The sequence below is a fragment of the Oncorhynchus nerka genome, linkage group LG13 (assembly GCF_034236695.1).
Source record: "Oncorhynchus nerka isolate Pitt River linkage group LG13, Oner_Uvic_2.0, whole genome shotgun sequence".
Taxonomy (NCBI): Eukaryota; Metazoa; Chordata; class Actinopteri; order Salmoniformes; family Salmonidae; genus Oncorhynchus; species Oncorhynchus nerka.
Window position 1 is genome coordinate 8,082,160 of NC_088408.1, and position 20,338 is coordinate 8,102,497.

Consider the following 20,338-nt stretch of genomic DNA (forward strand, 5'->3'; position numbering starts at 1 on the left):
CTGTGAGCTTGTGTGGCCTACCACTACGCAGCTGAGCTGTTGTAGCTCCTAGATGTTTCCACTTCACAATAACAGCACTTAGTTGACCGAGGCAGCTCTAGCAGGGCAGCTCTAGCAAGGCAGCTCTAGCAAGGCAGCTCTAGCAGGGCAGCTCTAGCAAGGCAGCTCTAGCAGGGCAGCTCTAGCAAGGCAGCTCTAGCAGGGCAGCTCTAGCAAGACAGCTCTAGCAGGGCAGCTCTAGCAAGGCAGCTCTAGCAGGACAGCTCTAGTAGGGCAGCTCTAGCAAGGCAGCTCTAGCAGGGCAGCTCTAGCAAGGCAGCTCTAGCAGGGTAGCTCTAGCAAGGATAGACATTTGACCAACTGACTTGTTGGAAAGGTGGCATCCTATGACGGTGCCACGTTGAAAGTCACTTTGCTCTTCAGTACAGTCCATTCTACTGCCAGTGTTTGTCTATGGAGATTGCATGGCGGTGTGCTCCTTGATTCTATACACCTGCCTGAAACAGGTGTGGCTAAAATAGCCAAATCCACATACTTTGTATATATAGTGTATTTCATTTCCTATAAATTTGCAAAAATTCCTAAAATACATTTTTCCCCTCGTCATTACGGGGAATTGTGTGTAGATGGACGAGAATTATATTTGTTTAAATACATTTTGAATTCCGGCTGTAACAATGTGGAATAAGGGGTTTGAATACTTTCTGAAGTCACTGTAAACCATTGGATGGTGACATGCTTATCGGACTTCCTTTACTCGCAAAATAAAGGTTAGATAACCTGGTTACAAAAAGATCCCACCATGTCAAACTGGAACTCTTATCTGTCAGCATTCATAAAATTGTACCAAAGCTTCCTGTTTTCATCATCTGTTGTGATTTTTATATATATATATATATATATATATATTTTTTTTTAACGTATTACTATAATCACAAAACTGTGGATGGAAACATGGTTTATGACTGAGGTGTGTTTGTCCCACCTACATTATTAAGATGAATGCACTATGTCACCCTGGATAAGAGGCTGCTCAATGACTAAAATGATATGCTGCCAGAGAGCTCAGACATGCTGATGGTGATTTTAATACAGAGTGGCTTGGAGAAGAGACACAAGAACAAAATACACAGATGCTAATTTGTTTATTTATTTAAATACAGAATATTTGCATTTAAAGCAGAAGCAACTATGCTAGGAGTAAAAATCACAAATTATGTCATTTGATTTCACTGCTATTTGAGAGCCCAAAAAAACATTGATCTCATCTAGATAAAAGTAAAAAGGTCAAATTATTTTTTTTATCATAAAGACCTGGTGACTGGATGATATTGGAAAATGAGCTCATCTATTGATTGATAATGAGTAGACGATCAATCAACAACTCCTAACAATATGAAGGTCTCCAATTAGAAGCAGCAGGATCAATACATTCACAAGGACATTGTGATGGGAGCTAGCCACTGCACGGCTCTGTCTGGTGCTAAATGACTACTAGCCCGACACAGAATGGAGTCCAGTCATGACAATAGACACTCAAAGCAGATTCAAAAAAATGTACACAGATTATTTCCCTTAAAATAGCAAAGTTTCCATCCAATTGGAGACAGAGTTTAAATGCGAATATTCTAAAAATCTGCATAAAAACAATCTTCATATTTTTACTACCTGGGATGAGTTTCTATAAATTGACTTGAGGATAAAAGGATGTGCATGATGGACACAGTGAGCATAATAACTTTTCCGCTAAAATTCCAATGTAACGTTAACGAATAAAAAATAAAAAAACACAACAAAAAAAAACAAGTTAAATGGGATTCCATCTTCTTTTCAACTCTGCTGACTATAGTGAATGTGCCCACTCTGGTCTTGGCACGTCTGCACTAAACTCCAGCTCACAGATACAGTGCGGCTATCGTCTACATGATGACATTATTATGGACAAAAGAGTGAGATCATTTTTACTTGTCAAAACGGCAGCCAAGCATCGATCATCATGTCACCAGAATGAGACCCTCAATATTTATTGGAAAGGGGCATCAAGCTCGTCACCGTGCACTTTATCGGCATTAAAAGGTCAGGTGGAAACCTGGTTAGTTTTAGTTGTATTTTCGTCTTCACGTGGAGGAGCATGGAATGAGTCCATTCAAAAAATATATTGCTCAAAAAAAAATAAAGGAAACACTTAAACAACACAATGTAACTCCAAGTCAATCACACTTCTGTGAAATCAAACTGTCCACGTAGGAAGCAACACTGATTGACAATAACATTTCACGTGCCGTTGTGCAAATGGAATAGACAACAGGTGGAAATTATAGGCAATTAGCAAGACACCCCCAATAAAGGAGTGGTTCTGCAGGTGGTGACCACAGACCACTTCTCAGTTCCTACGCTTCCTGGCTGATGTTTTGGTCACTTTTGAATGCTGGCAGTGCTTTCACTCTAGTGGTAGCATGAGACAGAGTCTACAACCCACACAAGTGGCTCAGGTAGTGCAGCTCATCCAGGATGGAACATCACTGCGAGCTGTGGCAAGAAGGTTTGCTGTGCCTATCAGCGTAGTGTCCAGAGCATGGAGGCGCTACCAGGAGACAGGCCAGTACATCAGGAGACGTGGAGGAGGCCGTAGGAGGGCAACAACCCAGCAGCAGGACCGCTACCTCCGCCTTTGTGCAAGGAGGAGCACTGCCAGAGCCCTGCAAAATGACCTCCAGCAGGCCACAAATGTGCATATGTCTGCTCAAACGGTCAGAAACAGACTTCATGAAGGTGGTATGAGGGCCCGACGTCCACAGGTGGGGGTTGTGCTTACAGCCCAACACCGTGCAGGACGTTTGGCATTTGCCAGAGAACATCAAGATTGGCAAATTCGCCACTGGTGTCCTGTGCTCTTCACAGATGAAAGCAGGTTCACACTGAGCACGTGATAAGAGTCTGGAGACGCCGTGGAGAACGTTCTGCTGCCTGCAACATCCTCCAGCATGACCGGTGTGGGGTGGCATTTCTTTGGGGGGCCGCACAGCCCTCCATGTGCTCGCCAGAGGTAGCCTGACTGCCATTAGGTACCGAGATGAGATCCTCAGACCCCTTGTGAGACCATATGCTGGTGCGGTTGGCCCTGGGTTCCTCCTAATGCAAGACAATGCTAGACCTCATGTGGCTGGAGCGTGTCAGCAGTTCCTGCAAGAGGAAGGCATTGATGCTATGGACTGGTCCTCCCGTTCCCCAGACCTGAATCCAATTGAGCATATCTGGGACATCATGTTTCGCTCCATCCACCAACGCCACGTTGCACCACAGACTGTCCAGGAGTTGGCGGATGCTTTAGTCCAGGTCTGGGAGGAGATCCCTCAGGAGACCATCCGCCACCTCATCAGGAGCATGCCCAGGCGTTGTAGGGAGGTCATACAGGCACGTGGAGGCCACACACACTACTGAGCCTCATTTTGACTTGTTTACATCAAAGTTGGATCAGCCTGTAGTGTGGTTTTCCACTTTAATTTTGAGTGAGACTCCAAATCCAGACCTCCATGGGTTGATAAATTAGATTTCCATTGATAATGTTTGTGTGATTTTGTTGTCAGCACATTCAACTATGTAAAGAAAAAAGTATTCAATAAGAATATTTCATTAATTCAGATCTAGGATGTGTTATTTTAGGGTTCCCTTTATTTTTTTGAGCATTGTATATTGCTCATTGACAGGGTGACAATTATCTAGTTGTGACGCTAGATGACTACCGTTTAGCATAAGCACTGCGCAGACTACCGTTTAGCATAAGCACTGCGCAGACTACCGTTTAGCATAAGCACTGCGCAGACTACTGTTTAGCAGAAGCACTGCACTTGTGGAGTTTCAGATTCTGTCTATTTGCGTAGGCCTTCCCACAGATGTCACACACGAATGGTTTGACACCCGTGTGCACATGTCGCTCGTGATATTTTAGATGACTCGACTGGGTGAACCTTTTCCCACATTGATCACACTCAAACGGTTTCTCCCCTGTGTGAATGAGCATGTGAGCTTTAAGAGTAGGATTGCTAAAGAAACCTTTCCCACAAACGCTACATTGACACGGTTTCTTCCCCGTGTGAGTGACCATATGATTTTTTAAGGTATAACGTCTTGGAAACACTTCCCCACAAATCTCACACTTGAAAGAAGGCTTTTCTTCGCCGTCTGTGTGCGTGTTTAGTTTATGTATGGTTAGGGTTCCGGACTGCGTAAAACTTTTCCCACAAAGGTCACAGTGATATAGTTTCTCACCTGTGTGCGTTATCTCGTGTCTTTTGCAATTACCCGAAGAATGAAACTTCTTGCCACAAACGTCACAAGAAAAGGGTTTTTCTTCCTTGTGTCTCCTCATGTGTTTATACAGATGGTCTCTTTTGGCGAAACATTTGCCACACACGTCGCAGACGAAGCGTTTCTCCGGCGTTTCTCCAGGGTGGCTGGCTACCATGTGCTTTCTGAGAGCGTGTCCATTGTTGAAAGGTTGGCCACATACAGTACAGCTATGATCCTTCTCTTTATGAGTCATCATATGGGTTTTTAAGGACACGGAGGTGAAGAACGTTTTGCCGCATGTCTCACAGCAATACTTCCTCTCCCCGGAGTGTGTTCCCTGGTGATAAGACAATCCTTCTCTGGTCTTTAAGACCTTTGGGCAGGAAGAGCAGCTGAATGTCCTCTGCTTTACAATGCACTTGTGCCTTTCCCCTACAAACTTTTTTTCACAAACCGCGCACGTGACCGTTTTCTCCGTTTTGTGACGTTTCTTGTGCGACTGTAAAGTACATTTCTGGCGAAACACCGCGTCGCAATCGGTACAACTGAAGGTGTTCTCTTGGTGTTTAATGGAATGTTTTGCCAGCTGTTTCGCCAGATTAAAACCTTTCGCACAATGAGAGCATCTGTAAGATTTTGTATGGGACTGAAGGTGTCTCGTCAGATACCATTTCTCCTTGAAACATTTTCCACAGTGGGAACAGATGAGGGGCCCCTGGTGGGCACAGATGAGGGGCCCCTGGTGGGCGGCGTCTGCAGAATCTTCACATTGGACATCTTGATCATCTCCATCCCTACCTGCGTCTTGTTTGTCTGGGTCCGAAGCAGATCTAGGTTGAAGAGAAAAAAGGTTAAGACAAGAGGATTCTAATATCCCATAACTCTTTTGCATTAAAGAGGAAGAATTCTTTTTTTTTTTTTTTTTTTATCTAAAAAAAGGGAGCTATGCTAGTTAGCAACAACCCTTAATGTGTTTATTTTCAAAAACTACCATATGGAATTATTAGGGTTGTCCTAACCTGGGTATCTTCAACCCAGATGCAGATGGTGCCTGAGGGTCAAGGTCATCACCCTGGCTGGGATCAACCTCAGGGAGCCATTCCTCATCTGATGAAGGTGAGGGCAAGGGGGCAAGGCCAAGGTAATCCTCCTGACTATCAGACCCAGAAGATCCCTCGTCTGTAAAACAGAGAAGATCATTGTGGTTGTTGCTGTGCGGAAGAAAAATCGGAGATGTAACTGGTTTCAGGAAACTAGGCATATGGCTCGCGTCTCTACTTCACAGGAGAGGCATTTGAATGCAAATAAATGTTATTTTTTCATCAAAAATGTGTTCTGAATATTTCTGGAATAATTCTGGAATATATTAACTTTCATTTGCCTTAGTAACAAACTTGTATGCCATCTGTAAATACAATTGTTATATTAGAAGCCTAGATGGTTTAGTCACAGAAAAAGAGGGGAACCTTCTCGCTAGCCATACTTGGCTGAGATAATGGGTGGGCTGGACATGCCAAGAGATGAGTTCTGATTGGTCTGCCATGTAGCACACTTGTGTCTATAACATGAGCTGGTCAATATGTGTAGGTACTCCTTTCGAGCACAGCTTTAAAAAAAAAAGATATATCACGTAGTATAATTACAAAAGTGTTGCTCTTCACTTTCTGGAGGACCGAGTTTTGAAATCGGTGGAATTAGGAGTATGATAGCTACGGAGATGTAGAACATTCTGGCGTTTGATTGCAAATATGCAGACGGAGTCAAAAAGAGAACACATAGGTTATACAACAGCATTCTGTCTCTGGATTACATCTTCAAACATCGTGACAGAGAGGGAGAAGTTTCCATCCATGTGTAAGATAGTCTAGCTAGCTACATTTTCAGATATGTTTTATCTTTGCCGCAAAGTTGTTTTCATTTCAAGTTAAAGCGTACTGTTAGCTAGCTAACATTACAAATAATATTACTACACGATTATACACGTATCTAAGAGCCATTTGCATAGCTAGTTATAGCCAAATGTTAGCTAGCTAGCTAACATTGAACTTAGTTGGTTAGATACCCGCAGATTCATGCAGGGTAGCAACGTCACGAGTTGGGGATTGTGGTTCATTGTTTAGCTAGCTAGCTACATGTCTAAACAAACAACAACAAAAAAAAGACTCCACCATGCAAGTAATAATTTCACCACACCTTCTGTATCTTGTACAAGTGACAAATAAACTTTTATTTTATATAGTATGTGTTTACCAGAGACCAGTGACGTGTAGAACATGATCTGCACCAAAGTCAAATGAGGCTATAACGTTTGTCCAAGTTCTAAAATTCTCCAGTAGAACGCTTTGCTTTTATTTCGTCGCACTCACAAGCGTAAGCTACGTTCTGTAATTGGCTCACCATTAACCAGTAAGTAATGATATTGTTGTGAGTTTATTTTCCGGTAATAATGAAGACACATGAGCTAAAGTGAAGATGTTGTCAGCTATATGATATGGTCATTGTTTGATCTGGCTAGCCATCTAACTAACAAGCTAGAAACGAACCAAAATATTGTTTAGAATGCTGCCTGGTTTGATAGATTGACATATACTGAATTTTTAAATGGGTGGTTTATTTGTGTTAAAATACACTAGTTATGCTATTTTGGATCACCAGGCAGGTGATGTCATGCAGCCTGTAGTTTTTGTGTTTATACTTTTTCATAACGACAAGTTTGATTTCGGACAACAATAGAATGTTCATTATGTCACTGCTACAACTGCCAATAGACAGCCTTCAGTCTTACTCTTTGGTTGTTTAGTACATGGCCTCACATGTGAATCCTTAAAAGAGATGGGTGGGGCTAAGGCTTAAGAGGGTGTGAACAGTGCTGAATGGGTGTAGACAAAGAAGAGCTCTCAGTAGGTTTACTAAAACATTCAAGGGCCATTTTCTCAAAAGTGAGATTACAAGTTTAGCAACTTTCAAAGCAGGATTACTTTCCCATTGTTCCTCAACTGTAGTGTATGATATACCATTTTATAGCTCTGAGTCTCTACTTTTATACAATGAAAAAAACAACAACACACAATTACAAATTTTACTACATAAGACCGAATCAAGCCATTCGGTCACAAATTATTTAACTGTAGCAACACAAATGTGTACACAATGTTGTAATATAATTGATGTTACACAGGAATAGGAAACTGTACATCCATAGAGTTAAATAGACGACTCTAAATGGATAAAAACCCGTTTTGGCATGGACACTGCCATTAAGGGCTTCCACCATTTTAAAGTAGTCAACTGGGTGGGACTTCCTATGGTTAAGGAAGGATCACGATTCCATTCGGGTCATCAGGAGGGATCAGCCAATGAATTATACTCGTGAACAAACATTCCATAACAGCATGTTCCAGGAAAATCACCAACCTTGGCTTTATACCCGTTTAAACAACACAATCTAGGTGTCAGTGTGCACTAGGGTTGGGCTGTATTCCGTTCCTTTTTTCTCTCTTTTAACTCCCCAGTCCTTAACAATTACAAGCATACATTAAAAAACACAATGCAGACACCACTATGCTTGAAAAATGTGGAACTCAGTAATGTGTTGTATTTGCACCAAACATATCACTTTGTATTCAAGGTAAAGGGTTACTTGCTTTGACACATTTGTTGCAGTGTTACTTTAGTGCCTTGTTGCAAACAGGATGCATGTTTTGGAATGTTTGTATTCTGTACAGGCTTCATTCTTTACACTATCAATTACAGTGCATTCGGTAAGTATTCAGACCCCTTCACTTTTTCCACATTTTGTTACGTTACAGCCTTAATCTAAAATGGATTAAAATAGTTTTTTCCCCCCTCATCAATTCCCCATAATGACAAAGCATAAACAAGGCTAGAATTATTTTGCACATTTACTACAAAAAATAAATCACATAAGTATTCAGACCATTTACACAGTACTTTGTTGAAGCACCTTTGGCAGCCTCGAGTCCTCTTGGCTATGACGATACAAGCTTGGCGCAGCGAGTACAGCCTCGAGTCCTCTTGGCTAAGACAATACAAGCTTGGCGCAGCGAGTACACCCTCGAGTCCTCTTGGCTATGACGATACAAGCTTGGCACATCTATAGGATTTGATTTATATTTAGGGAGATTCTCCCATTTTTCTCTGTAAATCCTCAAAAGCTGTCAGGTTGGATGGGGACCGTTGCTGCACAGCTATTATCAGGTCTCTCCAGAGATGTTGAATCGGGTTCAAGTGCGGGCTCTGGCTGGGGTAACTCAAGGACATTCAGAGACTTGCCCCCGAAGCCCCTCCTGCGTTGTCTTGGCTGTGTGCTTAGAGTCTTTGTCCTGTTGGAAGGTCAACGTTCACCCCAGTCTGAGGTCCTGAGCGCTCTGGAGCAGGTTTTCATCAAGGATCTCTCTGTATTTTGCTCCGTTCATCTTTCCCTTGATCCTGACTAGTCTCCCTGACGCTGAAAAACATCCCCACAACATGATGCTGCCACCACCATGCATCACCGTAGGGATGGTGTTGGCCAGGTGTTGAGGAGATGCCTAGTTTCTGCCATACATGACGCTAGGCATTCTGGCCAAAGAGTTCGATCTTGTTTTTCATGGTCGGAGAGTCCTTTAGGTGCCTTTTGGCAAACTCCAAGTGGGCTGTCATGTGCCTTTCACTGAAGAGTGGCTTCCATCTGGCCACTCTACCATAAAGGCCTGATTTGGTAGAGTATGCAGAAGTGGTTGTCCTTCTGGAAGCTTCTCCCATCTCCACAGAGGAACTGGAGCTCTGTCAGAGTGACCATCGGGTTCTTGGTCACCTCCCAGACCAAGGCCCTTCTCCCCCGATTGCTCCGTTTGGCCAGGCGGCCAGGTCTAGGAGGAGTTCAGGTGGTTCCAAATGTCTTCTATTTAAGAATGATGGAGGCCACTGTGTTCTTGGGGACCTTCAATGCTGCATACATTTCTTGGTACCCTTCCCCAGATCTGTGCCTCGACACAATCCTGTCTCAGAACTCCTTTCACTTCATGGGGCGGCAGGGTAGCCTAGTGGTTAGAGCGAAAGGTTGCAAGTTCAAATCCCCGAGCTGACAAGGTACAAATCTGTCGTTCTGCCCCTGAACAGGCAGTTAACCCACTGTTCCTAGGCCGTCATTGAAAATAAGAATTTGTTCTTAACTGACTTGCCTAGTTAAATAAAAGGTTAAATAAATTTTCTGATCTGACATGTAGTTAACTGTGCAGTGATGGGAAAAGTATGCAATTGTAAATGTACGTGAAAGTAAAGATCACTTTTACTGGATTCATTTTCTATTAAGTTAGTCACCCAGTAAAATACTACTTGAGTAAAAATCTAAAAGTATTTGGTTTTAAATATACTTAAGTATCAAAAGTTTTAAAATTTAAAATTCCTTACATTTTTTAATTAATTTGACGGATAGTCAGCGGTACACTAACGCTCAGACATCATTTACAAATTAAGCATTTGTGTTTAGTGAGTGTATCAGATCAGCGGCAGTAGGGATGACCAGGGATGTTCTCTCCATAAGTGTGTGAATTGGACCATTTTCTGTCCTGCTAAGCATTCAAATGTAACAAGTACTTTTAGGTGTCAGGGGAAAATGTATGGAGTAAAAAGTACATTATTTTCTGCATGAATGTAGTGAAGTAAAAGTTGTCAAAAATATAAATATTAATGTACAGATGCCCCCCAAAAAACTTCTTAAGTAGTACTTTAAAGTATTTTTTACTTAAGTACTTCACACCACTGCAACTGTGGGACCTTATAGACATAGACATAGTACCTTTTCAAGTCCAATCAACTGAAGGGTATATAATTATTTGCTGGATATTGGAGGGAACTGAAACACACTGTCGTGCACGTCGATCCAGAGCATCCCAAACATGCTCAATGGGTGACATGTCTGGTGAGTATGCAGGTCATGGAAGAACTGGGACATTTTCAGCTTCCAGGAATTGTGTACAGATCCTTGCGACATGAGGCCGTGAACTATCATGCTGAAACATGAGGTGATGGCAGAGGATGAATGGCACGACAATGGGCCTCAGGATCTTGTCACTGTCTCTCTGTGCATTCAAATTACCATCGATAAAATGCAAGTGTTAGCTGTCCGTAGCTTATGCCTACCCATACCATAACCCCACCATGGGGCTCTCTGTTCACAAGGTTGACATCAGCAAACCACTCACCCACATGACTCCATAAACGTGGTCTGCGGTTGCGAGGCCGGCTGGACGTACTGCCAAGTTCTCCAAAATGACATTGGAGGTGGCTTATGGTAGAGAAATGAACATTCAATTCCCTGATAATAGCTCTGGTGGACATTCCTGCAGTCAGCATGCCAATTGCACGCTCCCTCAAAACTTGAGACATCTGTGGCATTGTGTTGTGCGACAAAACTGCACATTTTAGAGTGGCCTTTTATTGTCCTCGGCACAGGGTGCACCTGTGTAATGATCCTGCTGTGTAATCAGCTTCTTGATATGCCACAGCTGTCAGGTGGATGGATTATCTTGGCAAAGGAGAAATACTCACTATAATAGGGATGTAAACTAATTTGTTTACAACATTTGAGAACAATAAGCTTTTTGTGCGTATGGAAAATGTCTGGGATCTTTTATTTTGATTCATGAAACATGGTACCAAATATGTTCTATGCTTACCTTGTGTTCAGTTTTTGCTTCATACTTTCGGCAAATACAATATTTTAGTGGTACAATGATTCTTTACACTATACTTGCTTGTTTTGTAACAAACTGAAATAAAGCAAACTATTCTAATTTTTAGTAAACAGCAAATGGTGGAGGGGTTCTTTCATAGAGCATCTTTAAATTCAGGCTGTAACAATAAAATGTGGCTACGGTCAATGAGTGTGAATACTATGTGAAGGCAAAGCGATCTCTCTATCATTCTCTATGCGTTTCCCAATGCTCTCACAGACTCTGTGATGGGACAGATACAACGTTGCGTCCTTTAACTTTCTCTTATGGGAACATCCACAAACATAAATGAACAATCAATGTAAAAACAACCACAAATGACTCACCCTTTACGGCTCCTTTTTGAGTCGCAAGTGCTTCTCTAATATCTCCTGGACAGATTATAATTACACGTGATTTTACTTCTGGGTTAAGCAAGTTTACTGCATCTCCACCACTTGTGCCTTCTCCACCAGTCTTCTCCACCGCTGTCACCTCCATCTCATCCACAGTCATTAGTAATGATATTTTCTCCATCGAGCTTTTACTCAACACTTCCATGAATGACGCAAACTTTATCTGAAAGATTAATAATAACAACAATTGACTGAATTACTGACACCGTCACTGACCATTCAAAATACACACTCACTGCCTGCCTCGTTTCTAACACATCTGAATAAATATATTCCAGGGCTATCCGACTCTGTTCCTGGAGATTTACCCTCATGTAGGTTTTCGTTTCAACCCCAGCTGAAACTCACATGAGAATCCGGAGCGCTAGATTAAGGTTGGAGCGAAAACCCCACAGGACGGTAGTGCTCCAGGAACAGGGTTGGAGAGCCCTGTTATAGGTCAACGTTAGCTATCTAAATGTTTAAAAAAAAATGTATCCATAGAGAATGACAGAGGCCTCTAGTAGCCAAAAGGACGATTTAGCATGGGCAGCGACATTTAAGGATTCCACCATGTAGTCAACTGCGTGGGGTTTCCTATGGGTTGTGGCCTCAGCCTCAATGGCGCTGCCCATGCAGTCACAAACCCTAGTATGGCAGATATATATAAACATGAGTCTTCTATCCATCTCTACGGTTTGATCACAGATAATTGGTTTGATGGTGCACTTCTCACTCACTTTGTTGGTTGTATTCACACGCTCCATTTCTCTCTTCAGGAAACGATTGTCTTTATTCTCCAAAACAGCAGCACACACGTCGAGAAGTCGCCCCATCTCGCTAACTGTTGATTCAACTAATAACCCCATGATTTGGGATAACTGTGTCTGAAATATATCTGTGCTCGACATGACTGCTAGCAAGTTATCTCAGAAATAGCCTACTTTGAAAATATGTAGTTTGCTTCTTTTCCGCTGTCTAATGTTTCCGGCCTTACGCTGTATTATTGTCCGAAATGAAACGCAATCGAGAAGAAATGTTCCTACCATTTTCCCGTAACATTGGGTGTATTCACTAGGAACCAACCGAAACGGCGAGGGACCTACCTGAATTAGTCCAGTAGAAACTCTCATTTTCGTTGCAAAACGTATATTACTAATCATTGCAGCCCTGGTGAACATGTTGTATGTAGAATTAGGATACACAATGCGCTCCTATCAGTGGCGTTGAATTTGTTAGATAATTATAAACATACGCATTTGTCATAAGTATTTCAAACTAATTCCGTGATGTATTGAAAAAGTACACATATTGTGAGCTGACAAAAATTAAGACAATGGTGTTGTTCACAGTGTTACCAAAGCCGGATGTCAGCTGCGGATAAATGTGGTTGTCTTTATATTCTCATACTTCAAACGTAGGCCTTTTGTTATGATGCTGCCACAGTTAAGATTAGAGTCCTTCATTGTAACAATTACGAAGTGGACAACCTGCCTCTGTTTTGGATAAAGCTGAGGGATATGGGCCTTGAGAAATGTAACCACTCTCAAATTCATAGACAGAGCTATGGATGCAAAAACTGACCATCCATGATATCAAAATGATAGTTTAAACCATGTTTTGAAGCTAACATAATGTTTGTTTACATTTACATTGTTTACAAACATTGGAGTGAAACAAGCTTTTTGGTTCGACCTGCTGGGGTACAGGAGATGAGCTAAGCTCATGAAGCATTTATACAATATTCTATTGTATAAATATCATACAATAGAATATATCATGATTTTATAAATCCCAAAATACATGTAGAGACTAAGGATTCTAGCTTTTAAATTAGCATAGAAAATATTGTAAACTGCATTATTTTTGTGTCCAACTGTTCTCCACTGTTAGCATTGACCCCGGGGCGGCCTAAATCATTACTCTAGTCCAGTTTCCAGATGATAATCTCAGTGATTAATAACAGTGATATGTCATACAGTTTCCAGTTATTAATAATCCAGGATTAGATTGTCTCTAGAGCAGATAGATTGTCTCCAGAGCATAATGGGTATGTTTCCCAGACACAGATTAGTCCAGAGCAGGACTAAAAGTTGTTCTCAATATAATATTTGATTTTAATTCAGGACTACTCTGCGACTGGGAATCCGACCCAATAGGTCTACCAGGGACAGAGTATTTATTGTAATGAACTACATTTTTTTAGTGGGTACCTTACAAAACACCATTTTATAAGAGTGTTTTGCTTTTAGAATAACGTAGTTATCATGTCACACTTCAAGAAAAACGTCAGTCTGGTACATCAATGAGGTGCTTTTGGGCGCTGCAGTAGGTTTTCTGATTGAATCAATATTCAATTTGGCTGAAAAGAAAACAAATAATGCACAAGTTTGAAAAGAAGAGATGCTGCACCACAAGCAATTGTTTTTTCAACATCACTGGCTGATAGGTTGAGTGTGTGTGTATGTGTGCGCGCGCACGCATGTGAGTGTGTTTGGGTGTGTGAGGCTCAGACCCTGCATTGAGAGGTGAAGATATATGTCATTGGTATGTGAAATATGATTATGGAATATGGAGGGCCTCTCCTGATAGATTTCACTGGTTTTTATCTATCTTCTACAGATAATGAACTATATTTATGATCAGAGGCTTACTGGTAAGAGTTGTAGCTCATTGACATCTGCATACACATACAGTGGAACAATAGTGGGTATTATTAATATCAATACAAAATGCTTATGATATATTGTCATGACTTTTAGGAACTACTGGTGTGGGCAAAAATGGAAGTCCTTCGGCTAGTTCTGTAGAGCATTCAGGCCTCTAAATAAATACATGGTGTGTGTGTGTGGTAGATGGGAAACGGAAGGTTGTAAACTACATAATGACTCCAACAACAGTTAGTGCTTTAATCGCCATGTGTTTTGTAACTGAATGGTGCTTCTGTGAGGTTGCTGTTGTGTTGCTAATTATCACGTAGCTCTTGTAATTATCTCTAATTGGGGTCAAAGCCTCTCGTTTAGTTCTAAAGCGTGTGCATGTGTGTGTGTTTGTCTGTGTCTCTGTGTGTGTGTGTGCGTTCGTATGTGTGTGTCAGCACCTCTCAGAGAGAGAGAGAGAGAGAGAGAGACATTCTCCACAGCATTTCAGTTCCATGCTCCATTTAATAGAAGACAGTTGTCATGAATCATTATTTGTTTCTCGACTGGAGCCGAGCTGTTATTGAAGTCCACAGTCTTCTCTTTCTCACAGTATCCTTATCTTTTAAAGCTTAGCGAACAGGAAATGAAATGACATGTCAATACATCTGTCCCCTGGGTTGACCCATGCTGACCTTTGGTTAGTCAACAGTTAAGAGTTTCTTCATGCCTTAAATTGCACCAACAAGGAGCTTTTAAAAGGAAATATGTGGGGAGCTGGTACATCTATGATTCACATAAAATATTTCATACAAAATATGAATGACATATGCACATTCAAACTTCCACCCAGCTACTCTCAATAACCCACTCAACACATTATTTCTCCTCGATTCTTTGGCTCAGGGCTGGCTCCAGACATAAGCAATTGCTCAGGGGCCCCCTGCCACAAGCAGATTGACATAAAGTGTAGTCAACTTTGATCTTAGGGCAGACATAATATGGTTGGTTTAGAACAAATCTGATTGGTTATTAAAAAGGTAGATGGGCGGAGTTTAACAGATGCACAATTTGTGCAAGCATGGCAGAGGTTTGAAGTGAGAATCTTGAAAATAAAACTTTGAGTTAGTGTTTTAATTTTTTTTAAATGAATAATTGTTGTGCTACGGTAGTTAGACAAATGTGACAATATCTCTTAGATACAACTGGTTTGTTGACTTGAAGCAAAGTGTAAAATGTAGCAAGCTAGCAGCGACATGCTAAACTAGTCAGTGCAAGTTCTTAGCCTCTTAGCTACTCATGTTGAATGAATAAATAGAGCTAGCTGGCTAGGTCTCAAATATACAAGTAAGTCAGCTAACATTTGCTTTATTGAAATGTTAAGTTGAATAAGGTTCATGAACTTAAATAAAATAAGTAATGGACAGCTATGCTGCCGCTGGGGCAGCAAAGTTAAATGCTAAGCTAAACAGAGCTAGTTGGCTAGCAAATAGCTATTTCTTACTAATGTTGAGTCATAAAATATAGCTAGCTAGCTAGGTCTCAAATATTCCAGTAAATGAGAAAATGATAAGAAGCAAGTATAATTGGTAAGATTAATTTTAATAAACTACAAATCGGAATGCTGATCCAGGAGCATTATTGTTAGTTTGGGTGAAGATAACCATAGGATATATTTTAGATACTTATTGCATGAATTAACAACATTTGCTTGAAGTCTGCCTTTAGGGCACAAAATTGATCTTAACCCAAACTAACATTACTTCGCCTGGGGAAGCATTTAAACAGCGCATTCCAATGGCTTCCCTGAGGACAGTAAAGACTCTAGTATTACCTTTTGTGCTTGAAGTGCCCTGATGGCCTCAAGTGATCTTTTCAAGCTATCTTTTTCAAATTTCAATACAGCAAATGTTAGCTGACTTACTTGTATATTTGACACCTAGCTATCTAGCTAGCTCTATGTATTAATTCAACATACGTAGCTAAGAGGTTGCTAAATGCCTAGCTAGCTTGCTTGCTCTGATTATTTTAGCATGTTGCTGCTAGCTTGCTACATTTTTCTTTTTTTGCTTCAAGTCAGAAGACCAGTTGTATCTTAGAGATATTGTCACATGAAGTCTGACTATTGTAACACAATAATGATTTTAAATTATTTTCAAACTTGTAATTCAACATTTCATTTACAAGATTATCAGTTCAAACCTCCACCATGTTTTCAAAAGTTGTGCATCTGTTAAACTCCACCCATTGACCTTTAAGAAACCAATCGGGATCTCAGAGCAGCAGTGGGCCCCAGAGATGCGTCTGTACAGGCAGGGGATCTCAGAGCAGCAGTGGGCCCCAGAGATGTGTCTCTACAGGCAGGGGATCTCAGAGCACCAGTGGGCCCCAGAGATGCGTCTGTACAGGCAGGGGATGTCGGAGCACCAGTGGGCCCCAGAGATGTGTCTGTTCAGGCAGGGGATCACAGAGCAGCAGTGGGCCCCAGAGATGTGTCTGTACAGGCAGGGGATCTCAGAGCACCAGTGGGCCCCAGAGATCCTGTTCAGGCAGGGGATCTCAGTGGGCCCCAGAGATGTGTCTGTACAGGCAGGGGATCCCAGAGCAGCAGTGGGCCCCAGAGATGTGTCTGTACAGGCAGGGGATCCCAGAGCACCAGTGGGCCCCAGAGATGTGTTTGTACAGGCAGGGGATCTCAGAGCAGCAGTGGGCCCCAGAGATGTGTCTGTACAGGCAGGGGATCTCAGAGCACCAGTGGGCCCCAAGAGATGCATCTCTACAGGCAGGGGATCTCAGAGCAGCAGTGGGCCCCAGAGATGTGTCTGTACAGGCAGGGGATCTCAGAGCAGCAGTGGGCCCCAGAGATGCATCTGTTCAGACAGGGGATCTCAGAGCAGCAGTGGGCCCCAGAGATGTGTCTGTACAGGCAGGGGATCTCAGAGCACCAGTGGGCCCCAGAGATGCGTCTGTTCAGGCAGGGGATCTCAGAGCAGCAGTGGGCCCCAGAGATGCGTCTGTTCAGGCAGGGGATCTCAGAGCAGCAGTGGGCCCCAGAGATGCGTCTGTTCAGGCAGGGGATCTCAGAGCAGCAGTGGGCCCCAGAGATGCGTCTGTTCAGGCAGGGGATCTCAGAGCAGCAGTGGGCCCAAGAGATGCATCTCTACAGGCCCACCTCTGTATGGACACGTCCTGGCAGCCATCAACCACTACCCCGCTGCCTTGTGGGTTAGTCAGGCATGACAAAGGCTAGGGGAGAACACCCTGAGAGAAAAGCAGCGTGCTGGCTGCACGCGGTAGGCGGATGTGGACAGACTGGGGAATCCGGAAGCCTCCTGCAGGTGTGGAAGATACTGGTCGTCCTGGGTTTCCCCCCTTGCCACTGGAATTCACCTTCCTACAGGGAGGAAGTGCTGTTGGAGATCACGCACCCTCAGCTGCACTTTAAATAACTTCCTTTGTGCAGGTATCCACTTCTGACCTCAGGTGAAGCCATCAACCGTGAAACCGGACTAAAGTCTGGCGGCGTTGGGGTATCCGGTGATGGGGGCAGGAGTGAATGCACCAGTAGCACTTTAAATAACTTCCTTTGTCTGGTGGCGTTGGGGTATCCGGTGATGGGGGCAGGAGTGAATGCACCGGAAGCCCTTAATCAGACCCCTGCACGCCAGCGGCACAGGACTATTATGGTCGTCAGCAGTTGGGACTTGAGTGGCAGCTGCTCTCGGCAGACCCCTGTGTGACTGAGCAGCCCTATTTAGGAATCACACTGCTCACCCCAGCTGGGGAGAGGCATGGAAAAAGTGGCCTAAAAATGGCTCACTCACTACATCCTGGATAGGCTACCGCACCTATCGGGAGTTCCACTCAGTAGTCGAAAAATGCTAAAGAAAATAATTCCCTTGAAACTGGAGACATGGAACATCAGAACTCCTTTGGAAAGCTTTGATTGCTGCAGAACTAAGGCTCTTCAACATTGACATTGCTGCCCTGAGTGAGAACAGGTTCCTGGATGAAAGGTCCCTGAAAGAGGAGGGAGAAGGCCTTATCCTGGAAAGGTTACCCTCCAGGTGGACAACATCAGCACGGCGTGGGACTGGCAACTAAGAACAGCCTTTTACCCAGCCTTCACCGAAACCACCTGTAGGCATACATGAAAGACTCATGTCTCTCCGTATAGACCCTAGCCAAGATGTGGGGGACTTCAATGCAAGGTTGGGACAGAACAACAGGATATGGAGTGGAGTGCTGGGTAGGCATGCTGTTGGCCAGGTCAATGAGAGCGGCATGAGACTGCTAACTCTATGTGCCGAGCACAATCTCATCGTTGATGACTGTGTTCTTGTGGCCCACAGGCCAGAAGACCTTCAGTCCGTGAGGGTCTGTGAGGTTGTGAGGGTCTGTGAGGTTGTGGGGGTCTGTGAGGTTGTGAGGGTCTGTAAGAATGTGAGGGTCTATAGCAGGATGGGACTGTCTATCAACACCACCAAGACAGAGGTGGTCTGCCAATGGAGATCCTGCCCTCCACCCACCATGCCTGTCTTCACCATTAAACACAAATCACTGGTAATAGTCCCGTCCTTCAAATACCCGGGCAGCAGGTTCAAATTCAAAAATAGGATCAAGCATCAACTGCTTTCGGGAAACTCAGCCACAGGGTCTTTCAAAATAGGGATCTCCACCTCCACGCCAAAGTCACCGTCTATCAAGCCGCCTGCATCACCACACTTCTTTACAGCTGTGAAGCCTGGGTCACTTACAGTCGCCACAACGAGCGACTCGAGTGACTCCACATAAGATGCCTGTAGTGCATCCTGGGAATCACCTGGTGTGACCATGTGCCCCATACAGAAGTACTTGCTAAGACCAACTACAAGAGTATGGAGGCCATGGTCACCCAACATCAACTACGCTGGCTTGGGCATGTCATTAGAATGTCTCAGGAGTACTTGCCGCAGAAGATCCTCAATGACCAGCTACATCTTGGCCGGCGGTCCGCAGGGGGGCAGATGAAGCATTACAAGGACCAGCTGAAAACGTTGCAGATTTTTTTTTTTCAGTGACGGGGTGTATATCTGTGTATGTCTGTGCATGTCTGTGTGGGTTTGTGTATGGCTGTGTGGGTCTGTGTATGTCTATGCATGTCTGTGTGGGTTTGTGTATGTCTGTGTGTGTGTTTGTCTGTGTGGGTGTGTGTGTGAGTGCATGTGTGCTAAGGTGTGGAGAGTCCATTTAAAGTGTTCAGCAGTCTGATGGCTTGTAGATAGAAACTGTCTCTGAGCCTGTTGATATCAGACCCCGTGCTCCGATACCATCTGTCTGACGGTAAGGGAGTGAAGAGCTCATTGCCGGGGTCTGTGGGGTCCTTGATGATGCTGCGGGACATTCTTAGGCATCGTTTCAAGTAGATGTCCTGGATGGGGGAGAGCATGGCCCCAGTGGCAAAATCTCCACCCCATGGCAAAATTGGAAAAATTGCAGGAAATTAGCTGTGAAATTGCACATTTGTTCTCTCTACCATATGGCAAAATGAGTGAAATTGCATGAAATGTGTTATAAAATTGCTAAACTTCTCTACTCCCCGTGGCAAAACGTGTAGAATTGCAGGAAATGTATTTTAAAATGTAAATTTTTCTCTCTCGCTTAGGGCACCCAAATAGCTTTGGTGGCCAGTGTTTTTGCAATGGTGTTTTTTAATTAACTTGGCTTAACATGTATTGTTTACAGACAAAATGAATGAAGGGTCCATGCAGTATTAGTTATGACCAGTTGGTCTGACAGATTATGCTTTAGAGTGCTATAAACCAGGCAGGGTAGTGATGCACCCAATGGGACAGGTTCAGCATGGCTGCCTTTCATAGCTGTACAGGACAGGTTCATGGCTGCCTTTCATAGCTGTTCAAGACAGGTTCAGCAGTATTTAGAGATACTGATATACTGATAGCAGAGAGTAGAGATACTGAGAGTAGAGAGTAGATATACTGAGAGCAGAGATACTGATAGCAGAGAGTAGATATACTGATAGCAGAGAATAGATATACTGATAGCAGAGAGTAGATATACTGATAGCAGAGAGTAGATATACTGATAGAAGAGAGTATATATACTGATAGCAGAGAGTAGATATACTGAGAGTAGAGATACTGATAGCAGAGAGTAGATATACTGATAGCAGAGAATAGATATACTGATAGTAGATATACTGACAGCAGAGAGTAGATATACTGAGAGTAGATATACTGACAGCAGAGAGTAGATATACTGATAGCAGAGAGTAGATATACTGATAGCAGAGAGTAGA

The 20,338-nt window shown here is 43.1% G+C and overlaps 1 protein-coding gene across 1 annotated transcript; it reads right to left on the reverse strand.

Annotated features, from left to right (window-relative positions):
• Nucleotides 1-1,128: 1,128 nt before the first annotated feature.
• On the reverse strand, nt 1,129-12,406 carry LOC115120372 (oocyte zinc finger protein XlCOF6-like). The gene is made up of 4 exons (XM_029649301.2): nt 12,142-12,406; nt 11,354-11,585; nt 5,310-5,469; nt 1,129-5,120 (listed from the first exon to the last, which is right to left on the reverse strand). The coding sequence occupies exons 1-4, from the start codon at nt 12,310-12,312 to the stop codon at nt 3,824-3,826; spliced, it is 1,860 nt and encodes a 619-aa protein (XP_029505161.1). The 5' UTR covers nt 12,313-12,406; the 3' UTR covers nt 1,129-3,823.
• Between the last annotated feature and the right edge of the window lie 7,932 nt (nt 12,407-20,338).

Coding starts and splice junctions, on each gene's coding strand:
- LOC115120372 (XM_029649301.2), bottom strand. CDS start 12,312: ATGTCGAGCACAGATATATTTCAGACACAGTTATCCCAAATCATGGGG. Junction 11,586..12,141: donor GTGTGAATACAACCAACAAA/GTGAGTGAGAAG, acceptor TTAATCTTTCAG/ATAAAGTTTGCGTCATTCAT. Junction 5,470..11,353: donor TCAAAAAGGAGCCGTAAAGG/GTGAGTCATTTG, acceptor TCTGTTTTACAG/ACGAGGGATCTTCTGGGTCT.